We start from the raw sequence: 23,703 nt of genomic DNA, 5'->3' as shown, positions 1-23,703 counted from the left end.
GCTCGCACACACATACAGAGGAGACGGTCTGGTGTCAGTGGCTCATCATTTTGTGGATTGTCTGAAGTGCATTCCGACACCTCTGTCTGATAAGGCTGCTAGTAAAATGTAATTTTAAGTGGCGGCTGGGTGATGGCTGATATGTGTGTGTGTGTTGATACTCATGGTAGGTCTTTGGGGCCTGAGCTCAGACATGGCGTGCTTTGCCGGGAATGCATCCGCCACACAAATAATTGGAATTGCTCTCGCTTCAAACTCTGACTATACCACAGTGGGTTAAAAGCATGTTCTGCTGCTCTATATATAGAAGGCAAAAAACGGTTTATGAATGGAACCTCTTTCCAGGTTAGAATAGTATACTGTTTTAGGCTTTAGTACATTTGTATTGCATCGTACTGGCCGACTTGTCAAAAATAATGTACATACAGACATCATAAGACATAATGACAATGCAAACATGCACTATAAATAGGTACATGTTAGGTATAGTCATATAAAGCCTGTAAGTACCATCTCATTGAACGTTCCATAACCTTTAGCTATATGGTGTACAATCCACAACTTCGAATTAAACGGAGGAAACACTGACGATGGTTCGAGCATCCTTAAAAAACAGTTACATCTCTTCATTTGAGTGTGTGGACCCCCTTCATGGAGTATTCATCTTGCATGGTCCAAAAGAGAGAGGCCATAATGACTTCATTCACCTTGTGTGGTGGCATTTGAGTCACTCATCAATACGCTACTTGTGAATAAGTCATGTTATGACAACGGTTTCCCCATCCCCTCCTATCGGTATTAACGTAAAGCATGTGAATTATCTGTTAAGGTGACGTTTGTTGGACATTGGCTGATATATGGATGACAATCTTGGGTGCTCCGTTTTTAAAAATGTATTTAACATTTATTGAACTAGTCAGTTAAGAACAAATTCTCATTTACAATGACGGCCTAAGAACAGTGGGTTAACTGCCTTGTTCAGGGGCAGAACGACAGATTTTTACCTTGTCAGCTCGGTTTCAATCTAGCATCCTTTCGGTTACTGGCCCAACACTAACCACTAGGCTGCCTGCCGCCCCATATAAGACTCCATATAAGAAGGCAAGACCTTATCTCATGTACTATCCAAATCGATAACCCTCATGACTCATAAAGTGATTTGAATTTTTGGCATTACTGTGAAGATACGTCATTCGTTCCTAAAACGTAATGCTGCCTTATCACTGGACAGCATACAGTAACTAAGCCCGGGTCAGGTTATCAGTAATGATGACCCACACCACTTGGTGTGATAAAGTTGTTGAGATGTTGAGATAAAGTGTGCATTTCCGGAAGGTCTGTACTGGGCAGAGTCCAGGAATGGTCGACAGTGTGAATCATATGATAATTGAACCATATAAAGCTATATGTCTAAAATGCACTATATCTACAAAAGTACAGTACCTATCAAAAGTTTGGACACCTACTCATTCAAGGTTTTTATTTTTCTAAAATACACCATTGAACACCTTTGGGGTGAATTGGACATCAAAACTAACTCTGGGTCTTCCTTTCCTGTGGCGGCCCTCATGAGAGCCAAATTCATCATAGAGCTTGATGGTTTTTGCGACTGCACTTTAAACATTTTTATTTTACCCTTATTTCACCAGGTAAGTTACCTTGTCACAACTCAACTGATTGGCTTAAATGCATTAAGAAGGAAAGAAATTCCACAAATTAACGTTTAACAAGACACACCTGTTAATTGAAATGCATTCCAGGTGACTACCTCATGAAGCTGGTTGAGAGAATGCCAAGTGTGTGCAAAGATGTCATCAAGGCAAAAGGTGGCTACTTTGAAGAATTTCAAATAAAAAATATATTTTGATTTAACAACTTTTTTTGGGTTACTACGTGATTCCATATGTGTTATTTAAACGTTTTGATCTCTTCACTATTATTCTACAATGTAGAAAATAGTAAAAATAAAGAAACCTTTGAATGAGTAAGTGTCCAAACTTTTGACTGGTACTGTATGTGGACACCCCTTCAAATTAATGGATTCGGCTATTTCAACCACACTCGTTGCTGATAGGTGTATAAAATTGAGCACACAGCCATGCAATCTCCATAGACAAACATCGGCAGTATAATGGCATTACTGAAGAGCTCAGTGAATTTCAACGTGGCACCGTCATAGGATTCAAACTTTCCAACAAGTCAGTTTGTAACATTTCTGCCCTACCAGAGCTGTCCTGGTCAACTGTAAGTGCTGTGAATTGGAAACGTCTAGGAGCAACAGCGGCTCAGCCACGAAGTGGTAGACTCCACAAGCTTACAGAATGGGACTGCTGAGTGCTGAAGCGCGTATCGTTTAAAAATCACCTGTCCTCATTAGCATCACTCAATACAGAGTTCCAAACTGCCTCTGGAAGCAACGTCCGCACATGATTTTGGAATAAGATGTTCAATGAGCAGGTGTCCACATACTTTTAGTCATGTAGTGTACGTCTGGACTGTTTCGCAGAATGGTAGCCTATTCGGAACATTCTCTCTCCTTTGTGCTGAAATAACAGTAGCTTTGAGGTTTATTTGTTGTGATTTTACTTTGCACCAAGTAGTTTTTCTTAGCTTCTCTCGTAATTTATTGCTCTGTGACGGTTTATTGTTTTGTGAGGGTCACTCTGTAGCCTAAGGGTCCGTTGTGAGTTAGTTAGTATGCTATGGTTATGTCATCCCAATTCATACATGCACCTGACTCAATTTGGCGTATGATAGATCTATGAACGCGACCCCAAGGTTTAGGCAAACTTCACATCTTGTTATTTTCCTCATTGAATATTCAGCCTGAGCTTATAATGACTAAGACATTCTGTAATTTGCAATAATTTATTTTTCTTAATGGATGGCATTAAAGTAACCAGTCAAAACAATGTTTTATGCGCAGTTGTAAACATTTATTGTACACCATGACACCATCTTAAATCAGTTCAAATAAAAATATTGTCAATAAACAAAGTTCAATAAATATAATCAAATAAATAGGTAGCCCATAGCCTATAAATAAGAATACCATTTGGTAAGTAATGACGTTGCTGTTCCAGGTTATGTGTAAGACTTCATCTTGTCTTTGCATCTGAAAATAGACAAAACAAGATATTAACCAACATAAGTTTGTTTCTCAAATTTAGAACTCTCACAATGGATACCAGACAACTTATACACACTGTTTTAGAGTGAACTACTTGGACACTATTTGGTTAAGAGACTGTATCTGATGCACAGTAGCCTATACCATCTCAACCTGAACTAAAACTCACTGTATTTGCCAACCGTGGTGCACCCAAGCGAGCTCATTGAGCCGATTCGGTCCATCCTTCTCCCGAAGCAGCCCGAGTATCTCTTTGATCTTGAGTCGTTTCGGACAGTTTTCAGGTCCCGAGCTGACAGGAAGTCTCTTGTGGTGGCTTTGTCTGGACTTGTTTGTGTTTGCTCTCTCTCATCCTCTGCAACCATTGCCATGTCTTCAGGAGTGACATCATCCGACTTCTCTGTGGAGACTCGCTCAAACTCACTCAGCTCAGGAAAGGACTTTTGAAGTCGGTGGAGAAGTACCTGCAATGTCAAAAACAAGTTTGAACAAACAGTTTTAATGATACCCTTGGGCTTCAACGTCTCGGGATTATAAACTACTTCATATGTCTGGAACAAGACCTCCCTCAAAGGTAAATATGAGGCTGTATAGCCTAAAAGGGACTCACATTTAAGACCTCCATGTCATCATTGGTCAGTAACCCATTGTAGACAGGATACGCGCTGCTCAGCGGCAGATTTAAGAACAGGAGAACAAGGCCAAAAACAGGACTGTTGGAGAGCTGCATTGTTCTCTTTCTTCTTCAGCGAAGTTGAAGTTGTGTGTAAAGCTTATTTTCCTTGCAATTCGAATGTCTTTGTTTCTACACACCTACGCCAGGGTATTTTATATCTAGTCTGACCCGCACAGTTATGCAAAGAATTGGTGTTGCATGCCGACACCTGATTGTGATAACACTAGCTGTCGGAAATGAATCCTTTTAAAGCATTGTCTTCCTAGATAAATGGGGCATACCCATGACCTAGTCAGTTCAATCCTTTGTTTGGAAACATACGTTCATAAATTGGCTTGCATATTGTAAGAGATTTTTCACATTGAGTAGTCTACTGAAAGTCATAGGCTAAGCCTTGCCAACAGTGGGCCGCTGTCTAGTATTGAGGACAGACCTTGTGCCTTGTTTAATGTTAGACTTCTAAAAATGTCGATTATATTAATTATTAAGTAATTATCAAGTTCTCACTTAACCACGTCCCACTGGGCACAAACTGGTTGAGTCAATTTAATTTGTCAATGTCAGATTTGACACGTAATCCACTATTAGAAACAAAAACAATAGGCTGGGCAACACCTACTGGAGAATTGGTCTATCTTCACCTACTCTTTGGTCTCCCATCTACGGTTTTACCAAGCCCAGCCCACTTAGGTAGGACATGTATCACTGACTATTACCAATGTGCTATCTTGAGAATGATTGTTGAGAGACATCCTCTTAAAAATGAAATAGAGTCACTGTTGCTGTCAAAGTCATTCCAAAGGGTAGGCTTATTAACAGAGCAAGTGAAACATGACCAAAATGTATCAATCATCAATGATACTATTTAGGCCTAATATAGCATTTGCAAAGTCAGCAACATCAATTGTTTGAATTCAAGCCAGAATTCAAGACAGTACAATAGGCCTAGGAATTCAACCTCTGTTTGATTTTCAAATGTAATGATGTTTAGTGATAATGAATTGTGTTTGGTTGTCGATGCAACCAAATATCAACATTTGAAGGAGATGTAACTTCTGTTTGGATAGTTCCATCTGTGCCACAAACTTAGTCTGGCTTTTATTCCAGTTAGACTACAAATAAAACAATGTATATGTTGGATTCACATCACCATCACAACTGCCACATTCATGTTCCTGAACTTACATTGACTTGTGTAGAGTGTCAATAACTTTATTTTTATAATAAACAACGGCAGTCTTTCCATTGTTCTGGTCCAATGTCAAAAGTTGAGTTTATGATGAGAACAAGTGTCATATTACTTGTCTACAAGAATGCTAAATATTGTTGATAATTCGTTTTCTTATAATAATCCTCATATTATTTGGACCTAATGTGCTGGCATTGCAGAGCTGGCTTAGTCCATAAACTATTTGAATTGCAGTAGTTCATTGTCAGTATGACATGAAATTCTCTCATTGTCTTTCTCTCTGTGCAACAACTAGCCTAATGTGACAACTGGTAGGCTATAATGTCTTGAATTCATAATAAATATATGTTGATGACAAGAAAACAAAGTGTTCTATTCTAATAGTTTATTATAAATAATACCATGTCCAAACATCATCAAACATATACATTGATTTTATACACACAAGTGAACAAAACTGTACAGGCGTCCAACATAACAAATGCATTATATCGGCTATATCTGGAGTGCAATTAGCAATCAAATATTCCTTTTTCATAGTAGAAATCAAATGTGCATATGTCTAATTCTCACTGACCAAGCCAACACTGAAATTAAGAGATTTAATTTTGTATGTTTTAATATCAAAATGATTTAATATACGTTAGTTTATCAAATATATTATTTGACAGAAAAAAAATGAATTCTCCATAATAGGAAGGAGATTTCCACAGAGGTCAGACATGACGCAGTTTCGTGATGTCCATGAATGGGTAGCCTCCATTGTTCTTCAGTTCCCAAATATTCTCTTCTTGTTACCTGCAAATACAAATGAAAATAATTTAATGATCAATGTGTAATTCATTTTTAGTGGTTATATCATTAGCCAAACATCACCAAGCATACGTTCAAGTCATATAGCCTTAAATTGTAATATAAAGGACTTAATATTGATGCGTGTGTGATCTTGTAACAACCTTTATATTCTATTAAACAATAGGCAGAGCAATGAGTAAAATCTATTCTGTGCGCGTAAAACCAATACATTGTATGTATACATTTTAGCAGCAAATTAGGCCCTTTGTACTTTTTCCACACAAAGGCTGTGTTCAGACAGGCAGCCCAATTCTGATCTTTTAAAAAAAACTAATTGGCCTTTTGGGTTGAATCAGATCAGGGGTGAAAAAGATCTGATGTGAAAAGGTCTGATGTTATTGGTCAAAATACCAATTACTGGAAACAAGATTAGGGCTGACTGTCTAAATCGTAGCCTACTACATTCTTGCCGATATGTATTTTTTTTTAAGGCATTCCACTAAAGTTATTGCCCTAAAACATGTACCAGTCTTGACGTTATTGCACCCCAGTCCGCTCCACGAGCCGATTCTCTCAATCCGATTACCGAAACAGCTGTTGAACGATTTGGCCGTTTTTGTCAAACCGATGAGATCTTTCAGGCGTGACACCACAGGGCTTTCAGGGGCAATTCTGTTGGGTGCGTTCATGGTCATTCTCTCTTCCTGCCCCCGGATCACCGTGGGTGAGTACTCAATGTCCTCCATCTCAGCTGTGTCCACATCCTCAGACTCAGATGGATAAGCGTAATTTTCCTCGTTAACGGTCAACTTGTCCTCGAGCCGCTGGATCAGATCCTATAAGTGAACAAATGGCATGTAATTAATGTCACACGGTCATAACACATTACTTTGAAAGGTGATTATAATAGAACTTATAGATGCTATAGAATATATGCTCTATGTCACCTAGTTAAAAGTTGTTATAAGTCTACAGAAATGAAACAATTCTAAGAAATCAAATGTACTTGATTTTCTATGTTATGTTTCTGAGCTGGTTCTTACTGTAGTAGGGTGTCTTACCTTCAGATTGTCCAACTCTTGAACATTCCGGCTGGCATATGGAGTTCCACAGCTCACACTGAGTGTCGTTATTAATACGATATATCCAAGGAAAATATGCAATTTCGCCATTCCAATAACGAACCCCCCACTGTCTTTTTGAGGCGTCTCAGATATCCCTTTCAGTGTTTTAATGACGGGATGACCAGGTCGCCTTTTTATATAGAGCACTGTGGTTTGGACAGTAGGCCTACTTATGAAGGACTGCATGTTATGACAGAATTCAGCTTGACATTCCGTTGCCTTGACAGTAAGTGATAAGGGAGCCTGGTTGTGTGCGGCGCTCGGACCGACTTCCTTTTAAGATAAGATTTAGTTTGGACCATTATTTGGACTGGAAATGCTTATGCACTCTAGAATCAATCGTAGACTAAGTAGTCAGTGTTGTGTTTTTGGAGGTGAGAGGAGGAAGAGGATGAGGGACGATGAAGAAGAGTAGGTTGAGGATGTTGAGAAGGATGTTGCAATAGGCTCCTCATCGCTATATGGTATCGCTTGTTGAGTTTAAAGCTCTGATTGAGGAAATGTTGATGACCATTGTGATTGTTTTCTATGTATTGTACTCTTTGTATGTACACAATGATTTTTAAGCCTTGAGACAATTGAGACATGGATTGCGTATGTGTGCCTTTCAGAGGCTGAATGGGCAAGATAAAAGAATATAGTGTCTTTGAACGGGGTATGTGGTAGTAGGTACCAGGCGCACTTGTTTGTTTCGAGAAGTGCAACGCTACTGGGTTTTTCATTCTCAGCAGTTTTCTGTGTGTATCAAGAATGGTCCACTACCCAAAGGACATCCAGCCAACTTGACATAACAGTGGGAAGCATTGAAGTCAACATGGGCCAGCATTCCTGTGCAACGCTTTTGACAACTTGTAGAGTCCACACCTCTACGAATTGAGGCTGTTCTGAGCGCCTCTACGAATTCAGGCTGTTCTGAGGGCAAAAGGACAGGTGCAACTCAATATTAGGAAGGTATTCTTAATGTTGTGTAATGCACACTGTGTGTATATCTGGCACTAATAGTGGAATGATAGTGTTTCACAGTATTACTTACCTGACAGTGTGGTGATTGGCGGCATCTGTTGTCAAACTAGGAAAGCGGTTCAGACTTTGTGGCTGTGTTATCTAGTGGAAATCGTTCTGTCATTTCCTGATTTCTAAAATTCTACACTGTTCAATTTAAATTTATGTGAGATTACAAGCACTGAATAATCTAGGGCAGGTATTCCAAAACTGGGGTACGCGCAATGCCGCCAAAGAAAAATGTGATTCACAAAGAAAATAAAAACATTTTAAAAAATACAGTCCATTTATATTTTCCATAAACATTTGGGTGAGTTTTTTTCCTCACCTGAGTAGCCTCGTTTCACTGCCAAAAATAAAATTAAACCGTCTAGTGTTCAGCGAAATAACAACACAATGTCAAATACAGTTAGTCTAGTCAAATAATTAACATCCAATCACATTACTCTCTCATAAGATTCCCACTAACGGTCTGTATGTTACCAAACGTAGCTGCTGCTCATTCCGTTTGCTCGAGAATGGATAAATGGTTTAAAAAAGTAAGGCCCGTGTCCATAGAGACACATACCAGCTGTACTGGTAGTACTGCTTCTACCAGCAGTACTACACCTGCACCTGTCGAGGACACAAGTTGCTCTGCTTCCACGAGCACATCCAATGCTAGCATCAGTAATTCTACATTTGTTGTTAGCCCAGCTAGCATGGACACAGACAGTTGTGAATCTGATGCAGCCGAAGAGCTACTGCTCCCTTACCCGGGAAAGCACCGAACGACAGACTACATTGATTTAGGGTTCACTTACACTACTGTTCAAAAGTTTGGGGTCACATAGAAATGTCCTTGTTTTTGAAAGACAAGCTAATTTTTTGTCCATTAAAATAACATCAAATTGATCAGAAATACAGTGTAGACATTGTTAATGTTGTAAATAACAATTGTAGCTGGAAACGACAGATTTTTTATGGAATATCTACATAGGCGTACAGAGGCCCATTATCAGCAACCATCACTCCTGTGTTCCAATGGCACATTGTGTTAGCTAATACAAGTTTATAATTTTAAAAGGCTAATTGATCATTAGAAAACCCTTTTGCAATTGTTAGCACAGCTGAAAACTGTTGTTCTGTTTAAAGAAGCAATACAACTGTCCATTAGACTAGTTGAGTATCTGGATCATCAGCAGCATTCACCAGCAGCATACCACCGCTGGTTTGTTTCTGAAGCTGAGCAGGGTTGGTCCTGGTCAATCTCTGGATGGGAGACCAGATGCTGCTGGAAGTGGTGTTGGAGGGCCAGTAGGAAGCACTCTTTCCTCTGGTCTAAAAAATGCCCCAGGGCAGTGATTGGAGACACTACCCTGTGTAGGGTGCTGTCTTTTGGATGAGACGTAAAACGGGTGTCCTGACTCTCTGAGGTCATTAAAGATCCCATGGCACTTATCGTAAGAGTAGGGGTGTTAAATTCCCAATCTAGCCTTCAAACCATCACGGTCACCTAATAATCCCCTGTTTACAATTGGCTCGTTCATCCCCCCTCCTCTCCTCAGGTTGTTGCTGTAAATGAGAACGTGTTCTCAGTCAACCTACCTGGTAAAATAACAAATAAAAAATGTATCTGCATTTGTTGGTTGGAATATAGGCTCAAAATAGTCAGAAATAAATAACTTTATTCTGAAACAGTCTATTATTGTTCTGAGAAATGAAGGATATTCCATGAGAGAAATTGCCAAGAAACTTAATATCTCGTACAACGCTGTGTACTACTCCCTTCACAGAACAGAGCAATCTGGCTCTAGCCAGAATAGAAAGAGGAGTGGGAGGCCCCGGTGCACAACTGAGCAAGATAACAAGTACATTAGAGTGTCTAGTTTGAGAAACAGACACCTCACAAGTCCTCAACTGGCAGCTTCATTAAATAGTACCCGCAAAACACCAGTCTCAACGTCAACAGTGAAGAGGTGACTCCGGGATGCTGGCTTTCTAGGCAGAGTTGCAAAGAAAAAGCCATATCTCAGGCTGGCCAATAAAAAGAAAAGATTAAAATTGGCAAAAAAGAACACAGACACTGGACAGAGGAACTCTGCCTATAACGAGGGGTTAATGCGATAATAGGAAGGGAGTTGTAATCGATAACACACCTCGTTTATTCTCCTCAGGACTTTAAAGGGCCCTACACCCTGCGGACCCAGCTTTCGGCAGGGCAAGTGGAGAGGTAGGTTTCGGGTCGAGAACCAGACCCTGTCCCCCGGTACAAACACGGGGGCCTCACTGCGGTGGCGGTCAGCACTCCTCTTCTGCCGTCCACTCGCTTGTCGTAGAGATTCCTGGACGGCCCTCCAGGTCTCCTTGGAGCGCTGTACCCATTCCTCCACCGCAGAAGCCTCAGTCTGGCTCGGATGCCATGGTGCCAGGACCGGCTGGTACCCCAACACACACTGAAAAGGGGACACGTTAGTAGAGGAGTGGCGTAGTGAGTTCTGGGCCATTTCAGCCCAGGGAATGTATCGTGCCCACTCCCCTGGCCGATCCTGGCAATACGACCGCAGAAAACTACCCACCTCATGGTTCAGTATCTCAACCTGCCCATTACTCTCGGGGTGATAACCGGAGGTCAGGTTGACAGAGACCCTCAAACGCTCCATGAAAGCCCTCCATACCCGAGACGTGAATTGGGGGCCCCGATCAGAAACGATGTCCTCCGGCACCCCGTAGTGCCGAAAGACATGGGTGAATAATGCCTCCGCAGTCTGTAGGGCTGTAGGGATACCGGGCAACGGGAGGAGACGGCAGGACTTAGAGAACCGATCCACAATCACTAGAACCGTGGTGTTCCCCTGAGACGGCGGAAGATCGGTCAGGAAATCTACTGAAAGATGTGACCATGGCCGCTGTGGAACGGGGAGGGGTTGTAATTTCCCTCTAGGAAGGTGCCTAGGAGCCTTACTCTGGGCACACACCGAACAGGAGGAGACATAACCCTTAACGTCCTTAGCCAAAGTAGGCCACCAATACCTCCCCTGAAGGCTCCCCACTGTCCTCGACACTCCAGGGTGACTCGAGGAGGGTAGGACGTGAGCCCACCGAATCAGTTTGTCCTGAACACCAAGCGGCACGTACCTTCGCCCCGCCGGACACTGAGGCGGCGCAGGTTCCGCCCGTAACGCCCGCTCGATGTCCGAGTCCACCTCCCATACCACTGGTGCTACCAGCTTTGAGGCGGGAAGGATGGGAGTAGGTTCGGTGGACCCATCCTCCGTGTCGTAAAGGCGGGACAGTGCGTCAGCCTTTACGTTCTGGGAGCCCGGTCTATAAGACAAAGTAAACCGGAACCGGGTGAAGAACATGGCCCACCTTGCCTGACGTGGGTTAACTTCTTGAAACTCCCCAAACCGGATCCGGGTTTGTGACTAAGCCTCAGGCTCATTAGCATAACGCAACGTTAACGATTTCTGAAAATCGCAAATAAAATTAAAATAATGCGTTTGCTCTCAAGCTTAGCCTTTTCTTAACAACACTGTCATCTCAGATTTTCAAAATATGCTTTTGAACCATAGAAATGGACTAATTTGTGTAAGAGTATGCAAGTTAGCATAGCATTTTGTGTAGCATGTAGCACGCAACATTTTCACAAAAGCCAGATAACCAAATAAATAAAATCATTTACCTTTGAAGAGCTTCTGATGTTTTCAATGAGGAGACTCTCAGTCACATACCAGATGCGCAGTGTTTCCTGAAAGCGTCTGTGTGTAGGAGAAATCGTTCCGTTTTCTACATTGCGCCTGGCTACTGAAACGAACCGAAAATGCAGTCACCTACAACGTAAAACTTTTTCCGGATTAACTACATAATATCGACCGAAACATGGCAAACGTTGTTTGGAATCAGTCCTCAAGGTGTTTTTTCACATATCTCTTCATTGACATGCAGTTCGTGGAAGCTTGCTTTCCTCTCTGTATCCCTTGGAAAAATACTGGCAGGTGACTTTTGCGCACCAATTTCGGCGCAGGACACCGGGCGGACACGTGGTAAATGTGGTCTCTTATGGTCAATCTTCCAATGATCTGCCTACAAATTCGTCACAATGCTGCAGACACATTGGGGAAACGACAGAAAGGGTTGATTCATTCCTCTTGCGTTCACAGCCATATAAGGAGATCATGAAAGACAGAGCCTCAAAAATCCTTGTCATTTCCTGGATGCCATCTCATCTTGGTTTTGCCTGAAGCTCACGTTAAAGGGCACGCACAGAGAAGATCTTTGTATTTCTGGACACGTCAGAGTGTTTTCTTTCGAACAGTAGCAATTATATGCATAGTCGAGCATCTTTTTGTGACAAAATATCTTGTTTAAAACGGGAACGTTTTTCATCCAAAAATGAAATAGCGCCACCATAGATGTAAGAGGTTAAGTCTCCTAGCTGCCCGAATATACTCCAGATTCTGGTGGTCAGTCCAGATGAGAAAGGGGTGCTTAGCCCCCTCAAGCCAGTGTCTCCACACCTTCAGAGCTCTAACCACCGCTAGCAACTCCCGGTCCCCCACATCATAGTTACGCTCCGCTGGGCTGAGCTTCCTTGAGAAGAAAGCGCAGGGGCGGAGTTTTGGTGGCGTACCCGAGCGCTGTGATAGCACGGCACCCACCTCAGCCTCGGACGCGTCCACCTCCACTATGAATGCTAGAGAGGGGTCCGGATGTGCCAACACGGGTGCATCAGTGAACAACGCCTTCAACTTGTTGAATGCTCCGTCCGCCTCTGCTGACCACTGCAACCGCACTGGGCCCCCCTTCAGCAGTGAGGTAATGGGAGCCGCTATCTGGCCAAAACCCCGGATAAACCTCCGGTAGTAGTTGGCAAAACCCAAAAACCGCTGCACCTCCTTTACCGTGGTCGAGTCGGCCAATTACGCACGGCCCTAATGCGGTCGCCCTCCATCACCACCCCCGAGGTGGAAATGCGATAACCCAGAAAAGAGACGGCTCATTTAGAGAACACGCATTTTTCAGCCTTCACATATAGGTCATGCTCCAGCAGTCTACCAAGCACCTTGCGTACCAGAGACACATGCGTGGGGTAAGTGGCCGAGTAGATCAGAATGTCATCAATATAAACAACCACTCCCTGCCCGCACAGGTCCCTGAGAATCATGTCTACAAAGTATTGAAAAACGGCTGGAGCATTCTTTAACCCATACGGCATGACGAGGTACTCATAGTGGCCTGATGTGGTACTAAATGCGTTTTTCCACTCATCTCCCTTCCGAATACGCACCAGACTATATGCGCTCCTGAGATCCAGTTTTGTGAAGAACTGCGCTCCGTGGAATGATTCCACCGCCGTAGCGATGAGAGGTAGAGGGTAACTATACCCCACTGTGATGGCGTTTAGACCTCTATACACGGACGCAAACCTCCCTCCTTTTTCCTCACAAAAAAGAAACTCGAGGAGACGGGTGAGATGGAGGGCCGTATGTACCCCTGTCCCAGCTACTCTGTGACATATGTCTCCATCGCCAACGTCTCCTCCTGGGACAACGGGTACACGTGACTCTTGGGAAGCGCAGCGTTTACCTGGAGATCTATCGTACAATCCCTTCCCGGTCGATAAGGTGGTAATTTAGTCGCTTTCACTTTACTGAAAGCGATTGCCAAATCGGCATACTCGGGGGGAATGCACACGGTGGAACCCTGGTCTGGACTCTCCACCGACGTGGCACTGATGGAAACTCCCAAACACCTTCCAGAACACTCCTCTGACCACCCCTGGAGAACCCCCTGTCTCCACGAAATTTTAGGATTGTGCCGGGCCAGCCAGGGAATCCCCAGCACCACTGGAAACGCAGGCGAATCAATAATAAAAAGACTGATGCGCTCCCTATGATTCCCCTGCGTCACCATGTCCAGTGGGACCGTGGTCTCCCTGACCACCCCTGACCCTAATGGCCGGCTATCTAGGGAGTGCACGGGAAAGGGAGAATCTATCGGCACAAGCGGAACCCCTAACTTAAGGGCGAGTCTGCGATCCATAAAGTTCCCAGCTGCGCCTGAATCGACTTGCGCCCTATGCTGGGAAGAGGGAAAAAAATGAAGAAAAAAAGTTAAGACAAACAGGTGGCCAACAAGGGGTTCTGGGTGAGTTTGATGCTGACTCACCTGGGGTGATCGAGAAGCGTTCCGCCTGCCATCTCTACTCCCAGACGGACCCCCCAGCACCGATCAGACGTGTGTCCTCTCCGACCACAGTTGGTGCAGAGGGAGCCTCCTCCTCCGGTACCCCTCGGCACTGCCCCTCCCAACTCCATCGGAATGGGAGCGGAGGGGCTGGGTGGTGGAACGCACAGGACCCTCTCCGAACGCCCGCGGGCAGCCAGCAGATTGTTCAGTCAAATAGACATGTCTATCAGCTCATCCAGTGACAGAGCGGTGTCCCGACACGCTAACTCCCTGCGGACGTCCTCCCGGAGACTACACCTGTAGTGGTCAATAAGGGCCCTGTCGTTCCACCCAGATCCTGCTGCCAAGGTCCGGAACTACAGCACGTAATCCTGGGCGCGCCTCCTCTCCTGCCTGAGATGGAAAAGTCGTTCTCCCACCGCTCGGCCGTCTGGAGGGTGATCAAACACGGCACGGAAGCGGCGGGAAAACTCTGGGTAGTGCTCCCGCGCTGAGTCTGGGCCATTCCAGACTGCGTTTGCCCACTCCAGAGCACGACCCGTGAGGCAGGAGATGAGGACACTCACCCTCTCCGCTCCCGAGGGAGTAGGTCTGACGGTGGCCAGGTATAGCTCCAGCTGAAGTAAAAACCCCTGGCAACCCGCCGCCGCTCCATCATAAGCACTTGGTAGCTTCAGTCGGAGGGTGCTGGAGTCGGGAGATGGGGAGTCCGGAACAGTGGGTGCCGAAGGTGGAGAGAGGAGACCACTCCTCTCCCATCGGTCCATTCTCTCCATTTCTTGATCCATCGCAGATCCGATCCGATGGAGGACGGTGGTGTGGTGAAGAACCCGTTCCTCCATCGATGGGAGAGGGTTGGCTGCTGCTCCTGCTGACTCCATTCAATTTAGGTGCGGGATTCTGTAACAATCCGGGTGTCGTGGGTGTGGAGTCAACGGCAGGAGACAGAGAGTACAATGCTGTGCTCTTTCATGCACTAAACGCACCACAGGGTGCTAACAATAATCACGGCCCCAAAACACAGGGAATGTCAAAATGACGATAGAAAAAATGCACGACTAGGAACTAACACGTTCCTCTGGTACAGAGCCGAAGGTCACAAAGAAATAATCCCGCACAACAACCAGGCTGTCTAATAAAGACAAATTAATCATACACACAGGTGCTACCAATAAACATACAAGGAGGGGGAGGAAAGACAGTCAGTGGCAGCTAATAGGCCGGTGACGACGACCGCCGAGCGCCACTCGACCGGGAAGGGAAACCACCCTCAGTCGGACTCGTGACATTGGCAAATCGCGCTGTTAAGACCTTTGCAACCACGTACCTATGTGAGAGTGGATTCACGGCCCTCACAAGCATGAATACTAAATTCAGGCACAAACTGTGTGTGGAAAATGATGTAAGACTGAGACTCTCTCCAATACAACGCAACATTGCACAGTTATGTGCATCCTTTCAAGCACACCCTTCTCATTTACCTGTGGTGAGTTATTCACAATTTCCGATGAACAAATAAAGTTTTATATGTAAGATGGATAAATAAAGAGCAAAATGATGGATAATTATTATATTATTATTTGTGGCCTGGTCCTATAAGAGCTCTATCTCACTTCCCACGAGCTGGGTTGTGACAAAAAGTATGTTTAAGAAATGTATCATATAGTGTGTGTGTGTGTGTCTAAGGTGGGGTGTGTGCTGGGCCCTGTGGTAATGCTCTCTCTACAGACCCGCCATATAGATTTTAATGTTGCCAGTTAGATTTTTTTTAAATTGTGCTATATCGATGTGGAATATAGGCTACGGCATCTGCCACATTCTTGTTCCTGAACTTACATGGACTTTTGTAGAGTGTCAATAACTTTCTTTGTTATAACAAACAACGGCAGTCTTTCTAATGTTCTGGTCCAATGTCAAAAGTTGAGTTTATGATGAGAACAAATTCATTAACGGTGTCATATTACTTGTCTACAAGAATGCTAAATATTGTTGATAATTCGTTTTCTTATAATAATCCTCATATTATTTGGACCTAATGTGCTGGCATTGCAGAGCTGGCTTAGTCCATAAACTATTTGAATTGCAGTAGTTCATTGTCAGTATGACTTGAATTTCTCTCATTGTCTTTCTCTCTGTGCAACAACTAGCCTAATGTGACAACTGGTAGGCTTTAATGTCTTGAATTCATAATAAATATATGTTGATGACAAGAAAACAAATTGTTCTATTCTAATAGTTTATTATAAATAATACCATGTCCAAACATCATCAAACATATACATTGATTTTATACACACAAGTGAACAAAACTGTACAGGCGTCCAACATAACAAATGCATTATATCGGCTATTTCTGGAGTGCAATTAGCAATCAAATATTCCTTTTTCATAGTAGAAATCAAATGTGCATATGTCTAATTCTCACTGACCAAGCCAACACTGAAATTAAGAGATTTAATTTTGTATGTTTTAATATCAAAATGATTTAATATACGTTAGTTTATCAAATATATTATTTGACAGAAAAAAAATGAATTCTCCATAATAGGAAGGAGATTTCCACAGAGGTCAGACATGACGCAGTTTCGTGATGTCCATGAATGGGTAGCCTCCATTGTTCTTCAGTTCCCAAATATTCTCTTCTTGTTACCTGCAAATACAAATGAAAAGAATATAATGATCAATGTTTAATTCATTTTTAGTGGTTATATCATTAGCCAAACATCACCAAGCATACGTTTAAGTCATATAGCCTTAAATTGTAATATAAAGGACTTATTATTGATGCGTGTGTGATCTTGTAACAACCTTTATATTCTATTAACCAATAGGCAGAGCAATGCGTAAAATCTATTCTGTGCGCATAAAACCAATACATTGTATGTATACATTTTAGCAGCAAATTAGGCCCTATGTACTTTTTCCACACAAAGGCTGTGTTCAGACAGGCAGCCCAATTCTGATCTTTTTATAAAAACGAATTGGCCTTTTGGGTTGAATCAGATCAGTGCTGAAAAAGATCTGATGTGAAAAGGTCTGATGTTTTTGGTCAATATACCAATTACTGGAAACAAGATTAGGGCTGACTGTCTAAATCGTAGCCTACTACATTCTTGCCGTAAAAGATGTACCAGTCTTGACGTTATTGCACCCCAGTCCGCTCCACGAGCCGATTCTCTCAATCCGATTACCGAAACAGCTGTTGAACGATTTGGCCGTTTTTGTCAAACCGATGAGATCTTTCAGGCGTGACACCACAGGGCTTTCAGGGGCAATTCTGTTGGGTGCGTTCATGGTCATTCTCTCTTCCTGCCCCCGGATCGCCGTGGGCGAGTACTCAATGTCCTCCATCTCAGCTGTGTCCACATCCTCAGACTCAGATGGATAAGCGTAATTTTCCTCGTTAACGGTCAACTTGTCCTCGAGCCGCTGGATCAGATCCTATAAGTGAACAAATGGCATGTAATTTATTTCACACGGTCATAACACATTACTTTGAAAGGTGATTATAATAGAACTTATAGATGCTATAGAATATATGCTCTATGTCACCTAGTTAAAAGTTGTTATAAGTCTACAGAAATTAAACAATTCTAAGAACTCAAATGTACTTGATTTTCTATGCTGTGTTTCTGAGCTGGTTCTTACTGTAGTAGGGTGTCTTACCTTCAGATTGTCCAACTCTTGAACATTCCGGCTGGCATATGGAGTTCCACAGCTCACACTGAGTGTCGTTATTAATACGATATATCCAAGGAAAATATGCAATTTCGCCATTCCAATAACGAACCCCCCACTGTCTTTTTGAGGCGTCTCAGATATCCCTTTCAGTGTTTTAATGACGGGATGACCAGGTCGCCTTTTTATATAGAGCACTGTGGTTTGGACAGTAGGCCTACTTATGAAGGACTGCATGTTATGACAGAATTCAGCTTGACATTCCGTTGCCTTGACAGTAAGTGATAAGGGAGCCTGGTTGTGTGCGGCGCCCGGACCGACTTCCTTTTAAGATAAGATTTGGAGATGCTTATGCACTCTAGAATCAATCGTAGACTAAGTATTCGGTGTTGTGTTTTTGGAGGTGAGAGGAGGAAGAGGATGAGGGACGATGAAGAAGAGTAGGTGGAGGATGGTGAGAAGGAGGTTGCAATAGGCTTCTCATCGCTATATGGTATCGCTTGTTGAGTTTAAAGCTCTGATCGAGGAAATGTTGATGACCATTGTGATTGTTTTCTATGTATTGTGCTCTTTGTATGTACACAATGATTTTTAAGCCTTGAGACAATTGAGACATGGATTGCGTATGTGTGCCTTTCAGAGGGTGAATGGGCAAGATAAAAGAATATAGTGTCTTTGAACGGGGTATGTGGTAGTAGGTACCAGGCGCACTTGTTTGTTTCGAGAACTGCAACGCTACTGGGTTTTTCATTCTCAGCAGTTTTCTGTGTGTATCAAGAATGGTCCACTACCCAAAGGACATCCAGCCAACTTGACATAACAGTGGGAAGCATTGAAGTCAACATGGGCCAGCATTCCTGTGCAACGCTTTTGACAACTTGTAGAGTCCACGCCTCTACGAATTGAGGCTGTTCTGAGCGCCTCTACGAATTGAGGCTGTTCTGAGGGCAAAAGGACAGGTGCAACTCAATATTAGGAAGGTATTCTTAATGTTGTGTAATGTACACTGTGTGTATATCTGGCACTAATAGTGGAATGATAGTGTTTCACAGTATTACTTACCTGACAGTGTGGTGATTGGCGGCATCTGTTGTCAAACTCGGAAAGCGGTTCTGACTTTGTGGCTGTGTTATCTAGTGGAAATCGTTCTTTCATTTCCTGATTTCTAAAGTTCTACACTGTTCAATTTAAATTTATGTGAGATTACAAGCACTGAATAATCTAGGTCAGGTATTCCAAAACTGGGGTACGCGCAATGCCGCCAAAGAAAAATGTGATTCACAAAGAAAATAAAAACATTTTAAAAAATACAGTCCATTTATATTTTCCATAAACATTTGGGTGAGTTTTTTTCTCACCTGAGTAGCCTCGTTTCACTGCCAAAAATAAAATTAAACCGTCTAGTGTTCAGCGAAATAACAACACAATGTCAAATGCAGTTATTCTAGTCAAATAATTAACATCCAATCACATTACTCTCTCATAAGATTCCCACTAACGGTCTGTATGTTACCAAACGTAGCTGCTGCTCATTCCGTTTGCTCGAGAATGGATAAATGGTTTAAAAAAGTAAGGCCCGTGTCCATAGAGACACATACCAGCTGTACTGGTAGTACTGCTTCTACCAGCAGTACTACACCTGCACCTGTCGAAGACACAAGTTGCTCTGCTTCCACGAGCACATCCAATGCTAGCATCAGTAATTCTACATTTGTTGTTAGCCCAGCTAGCATGGACACAGACAGTTGTGAATCTGATGCAGCCGAAGAGCTACTGCTCCCTTACCCGGGAAAGCACCGAACGACAGACTACATTGATTTAGGGTTCACTTACACTACTGTTCAAAAGTTTGGGGTCACATAGAAATGTCCTTGTTTTTGAAAGACAAGCTAATTTTTTGTCCATTAAAATAACATCAAATTGATCAGAAATACAGTGTAGACATTGTTAATGTTGTAAATAACAATTGTAGCTGGAAACGACAGATTTTTTATGGAATATCTACATAGGCGTACAGAGGCCCATTATCAGCAACCATCACTCCTGTGTTCCAATGGCACATTGTGTTAGCTAATACAAGTTTATAATTTTAAAAGGCTAATTGATCATTAGAAAACCCTTTTGCAATTGTTAGCACAGCTGAAAATGGTTGTTCTGTTTAAAGAAGCAATAAAACTGTCCATTAGACTAGTTGAGTATCTGGATCATCAGCAGCATTCACCAGCAGCATACCACCCTGCATACCAATGCTGGCTTGCTTCTGAAGCTAAGCAGGGTTGGTCCTGGTCAATCCCTGGATGGGAGACAAGATTCTGCTGGAAGTGGTGTTGGAGAGGCAGTAGGAGGCACTCTTTCCTCTGGTCTAAAAAATATCCCAATGCCCGAGGGCAGTGATTGGAGACACTACACTGTGTAGGGTGCCGTCCCGTCTTTCGGATGAGACGTAAAACGGGTGTCCTGACTCTCTGAGGTTATTAAAGATCCCATGGCACTTATCGTAAGAGTAGGGGAGTTAACCCCGCTGTCCTGGCTAAATTCCCAATCTAGCCTTCAAACCATCACGGTCACCTAATAATCCCCAGTTTACAATTGGCTCATTCATCCCCCTCCTCTCCCCAGGTTGTTGCTGTAAATGAGAATGTGTTCTCAGTCAACCTTCCTGGTAAAATAACGGAAAAAAATAAAAATATGTATCTGCATTTGTTGGTTTGAATGTAGGCTCCAAAATAGCCAGAAATAAATAACTTTATTCTGAAACTCATCAGTCTCATCAGAAATTGCCAAGAAACTGAATATCTCGTACAACGCTGTGTACGACTCCCTTCACAAAACAGAGCAATCTGGCTCTACCCAGAATAGAAAGAGGAGTGGGAGGCCCCGGTGCACAACTGAGCAAGAGAACAAATACATGAGAGTCTAGTTTGAGAAACAGATGCCTCACAAGTCCTCAACTGGCAGCTTCATTAAATAGTACCCGCAAAACACCAGTCTCAACGTGAAGAGGCGACTCCGGGATGCTGGCTTTCTAGGCAGAGTTGCAAAGAAAAAGCCATATCTCAGACTGGCCAATTAAAAAGAAAAGATTAAGATTGGCAAAAAAGAACGCAGACACTGAACAGAGGAACTCTGGCTATAAGGCCTGCATCCCGGTGTCGCAATTACGCAGGTTCTTTCCCGAAACGGATGACACAAACAACTAGATTTGTTATCCCTTTCATTCCCTGCCTCCAGTCCACTTACCGATATCTGAACAAGAGATTTTAATCAAAGGTGCAACAAGCAGTTCTTTGGAAATTGAATTTAATCAGAAGCCACTGACAGATTTCTCAGAGTATCTTGCCTTGGCAAATCGCGCTGTTAAGACCTTTGCAACCACGTACCTATGTGAGAGTGGATTCACGGCCCTCACTAGCATGAATACTAAATTCAGGCACAAACTGTGTGTGGAAAATGATGTAAGACTGAGACTCTCTCCAATACAACCCAACATTGCAGAGTTATGTGCATCCTTTCAAGCACACCCTTCTCATTAACCTGTGGTGAGTTATTCACAATTTCCGATGAACAAATAAAGTTTTATATCTAAGATGGATAAATAAAGAGTAAAATGATGGATTATTATTATATTATTATTTGTGGCCTGGTCCTATAAGAGCTCTATCTCACTTCCCACGAGCTGGGTTGTGACAAAAAGTATGTTTTAGAAATGTATCATATTGTGTGTGTGTGTGTGTGTGTGTGTGTGTGTGTGTGTGTGTGTGTGTGTGTGTGTGTGTGTGTGTGTGTGTACGTGTACGTGTACGTGTATGTGTATGTGTGTGTGTGTGTGTGTGTGTGTGTGTGTGTGTGTGTGTGTGGCAGGCCAACAATGATGGAAACATTTTTTTGAGAGTGTGCTGACCCTGGTGCTCGAGGGGGTACGCAGCTGGAGGTTGAATGTTTGAAGGGGTACAGGACTATAAAAAGTTTGGGAACCACTGATGTAGGGAATTATTGTACCATCAAACATGTAAAACCCTACATGATGCTGTGCTTCTTTTCTCACATAAACTGGAATTAAGTGAACATTTCTGCAAGCAGGAAATGAGCTATTTCCACTAGATAACACAGCTACAAAGTCGAAACCGCTTTCCCAGTTTGACAACGGGTGTGGCTCTCGCGGGAGAATTCAACGGTCAAATATCACAGCCAATCGCAACACTGGCGGGTAGGGTAAGTAATACTGTCAAACGCTATCATTCCACTATTAACGCCAGACATATTATGGACATTTTCTGAAACTACAATGGACATTTTCCCCAAAATCCTGTGTAACACCTTTAAATAAAAATGATATATGTTGGGAGTTAAGATGAGGATGTTATAAAATGTATGTATTATTGCCAATAAGGTCATGTTATCTGTTCTGGTGTGGTGGATACTCTGTACTAGTTCTATATGACTATTAAGATAGGCGCATGCACGTGGATGGTCAAGAGCGGCCTTTTCGGCTATACCCCCCCCCCCCCCCCCCATACACTCTCCTCACTGAAGTAAGTGAAGTGTCGAAGTCTCGGTATGCCAGACAAAGATTGTAAAAATGAGAGAGAAACGTATTATGCAAAATATTTATTTCACCGTGCAATCCACTGTCTCTTAGTATACATGTTTTTTTCTCAAGAAAATAAATAGACCTAGATATAGCCTACGACAATAATATATTATATCAAGAGCCAAATGTTTGATGCTCATTTGAAAATTAAAATTCGTCTGTACAGTTTTAAAATAAGAACAATTCAATATGCCAAATGCAAACCACATATTTAAATAAATATCATCACAAACGCCATTGTAAACTCTCTCAATACTTTCTGAGTTGAAGAGGTTCATCCTTGTCGAATAGTTCAAGTAAGAGTAGTTTCTTGGGCTCTGATCAACAGCCAGTAAAACCTGTAGAAACAACACAAAACATGGAGCCGGTCTTGAGAAACAATATTGCATGTATTCATTTGATGGTTCAAACAAGTGAGATTTTAATATCAATTCAACACCAACATAGCCTACAATCTAAATGGAGAATCCATCGGTTGGATTGACGCAGTATATAACCGTACCTGTCCTTTAGCATCCAAGCCCGCTGAATGACCCAATTCTCTCTAGCCTGACGCCGAAGCAGCTTCTCATTCCACCCTTCTTGAACCGGCTCCACGGGTGCTTGGAGGTCTTCAGAATGTAATTGAGAAGACGCGCAATTGCATTCTCCTTTCCCGCCAGCGCGGAATTCCTTGCGTCTTCGGAGTCCCAAGGACGCACTACTCCCGCCGTGAAGGCTGCCTTCTCTGTATTCAATTCTTTCCCATCCACCTCCCTCTCCTCCAACACGTTATATGGTACATTTCTTTCCTCCTCCAGAAGCCGTATCACCCTCTAATTGAGAGAAAACATGGAATCATTAGTCGCAATGTCACTTAAAGCCACTTTAAACAGACTTCCAGCAACTATAATAAACATATCTATGGGAATTGGTGGAATAAGAACTGCAAAAATGTAATGATCGAAAGTTTTGCGCATGATGCACCAGCTTACCTGCAGGTTGGACACGGGGTTGGCTCCTACCAAGTTCAGAAGTACAAGCGAGGATAAACAGCAAAATGTGATATTTGAAATCATTTTCATGTGTAGTTCGTCTTCGCCCCTTTGCTCTGTAGGTAGACCAAATCGTTCCCCTTGCCTGTTCTCTTTTGGCAACAAGACGTCACCAGGTGCGCATTTATATCTGTGGCGTTTCGTTACGGAGGCCCAAGAAAACATTAACCGTGGTCCGTGACTAATCTAGAGAAGTGCGACAATGCCGTGGGGGTGTAATTCATTTAACTGGAAGCTTTACCTCAATTCACATAATAGGCTTAAAACTGTAACACTAAGAGGGCTCTACCCAATTACCCTACTAGAGAGACAG

General features: G+C 42.9%; 4 protein-coding genes across 4 annotated transcripts; all 4 read right to left on the bottom strand.

The window, feature by feature from the left end:
* Nucleotides 1–3,288: 3,288 nt before the first annotated feature.
* On the bottom strand, nt 3,289–3,919 carry LOC135527607 (brain natriuretic peptide-like). The gene is made up of 2 exons (XM_064956099.1): nt 3,741–3,919; nt 3,289–3,594 (listed from the first exon to the last, which is right to left on the bottom strand). The coding sequence occupies exons 1-2, from the start codon at nt 3,858–3,860 to the stop codon at nt 3,289–3,291; spliced, it is 426 nt and encodes a 141-aa protein (XP_064812171.1). The 5' UTR covers nt 3,861–3,919.
* A 1,612-nt stretch (nt 3,920–5,531) lies between these two features.
* LOC135527606 (ventricular natriuretic peptide-like) lies at nt 5,532–7,034 on the bottom strand. The gene is made up of 3 exons (XM_064956098.1): nt 6,852–7,034; nt 6,317–6,626; nt 5,532–5,793 (listed from the first exon to the last, which is right to left on the bottom strand). Exons 1-3 carry the CDS (start codon nt 6,960–6,962, stop codon nt 5,765–5,767), a joined length of 450 nt encoding a protein of 149 aa, XP_064812170.1. The 5' UTR covers nt 6,963–7,034; the 3' UTR covers nt 5,532–5,764.
* A 9,370-nt stretch (nt 7,035–16,404) lies between these two features.
* LOC135527605 (ventricular natriuretic peptide-like) lies at nt 16,405–17,946 on the bottom strand. Its single transcript, XM_064956097.1, has 3 exons — nt 17,754–17,946; nt 17,219–17,528; nt 16,405–16,737 (listed from the first exon to the last, which is right to left on the bottom strand). The coding sequence occupies exons 1-3, from the start codon at nt 17,862–17,864 to the stop codon at nt 16,709–16,711; spliced, it is 450 nt and encodes a 149-aa protein (XP_064812169.1). The 5' UTR covers nt 17,865–17,946; the 3' UTR covers nt 16,405–16,708.
* Nucleotides 17,947–22,389: 4,443 nt separating this feature from the next.
* nppal (natriuretic peptide A-like) lies at nt 22,390–23,466 on the bottom strand. The gene is made up of 3 exons (XM_064956096.1): nt 23,331–23,466; nt 22,859–23,171; nt 22,390–22,694 (listed from the first exon to the last, which is right to left on the bottom strand). The coding sequence occupies exons 1-2, from the start codon at nt 23,418–23,420 to the stop codon at nt 22,866–22,868; spliced, it is 396 nt and encodes a 131-aa protein (XP_064812168.1). The 5' UTR covers nt 23,421–23,466; the 3' UTR covers nt 22,390–22,694; nt 22,859–22,865.
* Between the last annotated feature and the right edge of the window lie 237 nt (nt 23,467–23,703).

This window comes from Oncorhynchus masou, chromosome 33 (genome assembly GCF_036934945.1).
Source record: "Oncorhynchus masou masou isolate Uvic2021 chromosome 33, UVic_Omas_1.1, whole genome shotgun sequence".
NCBI classification, from domain to species: domain Eukaryota; kingdom Metazoa; phylum Chordata; class Actinopteri; order Salmoniformes; family Salmonidae; genus Oncorhynchus; species Oncorhynchus masou.
This window is presented reverse-complemented; position numbering and strand designations above follow the sequence as displayed.

Coding starts and splice junctions, on each gene's coding strand:
- LOC135527607 (XM_064956099.1), bottom strand. CDS start 3,860: ATGCAGCTCTCCAACAGTCCTGTTTTTGGCCTTGTTCTCCTGTTCTTA. Junction 3,595..3,740: donor ATGACATGGAGGTCTTAAAT/GTGAGTCCCTTT, acceptor TTGACATTGCAG/GTACTTCTCCACCGACTTCA.
- LOC135527606 (XM_064956098.1), bottom strand. CDS start 6,962: ATGGCGAAATTGCATATTTTCCTTGGATATATCGTATTAATAACGACA. Junction 6,627..6,851: donor AAGAGTTGGACAATCTGAAG/GTAAGACACCCT, acceptor GTTCACTTATAG/GATCTGATCCAGCGGCTCGA. Junction 5,794..6,316: donor GTGCAATAACGTCAAGACTG/GTACATGTTTTA, acceptor TTGTATTTGCAG/GTAACAAGAAGAGAATATTT.
- LOC135527605 (XM_064956097.1), bottom strand. CDS start 17,864: ATGGCGAAATTGCATATTTTCCTTGGATATATCGTATTAATAACGACA. Junction 17,529..17,753: donor AAGAGTTGGACAATCTGAAG/GTAAGACACCCT, acceptor GTTCACTTATAG/GATCTGATCCAGCGGCTCGA. Junction 16,738..17,218: donor GTGCAATAACGTCAAGACTG/GTACATCTTTTA, acceptor TTGTATTTGCAG/GTAACAAGAAGAGAATATTT.
- nppal (XM_064956096.1), bottom strand. CDS start 23,420: ATGAAAATGATTTCAAATATCACATTTTGCTGTTTATCCTCGCTTGTA. Junction 23,172..23,330: donor ACCCCGTGTCCAACCTGCAG/GTAAGCTGGTGC, acceptor TCTCTCAATTAG/AGGGTGATACGGCTTCTGGA.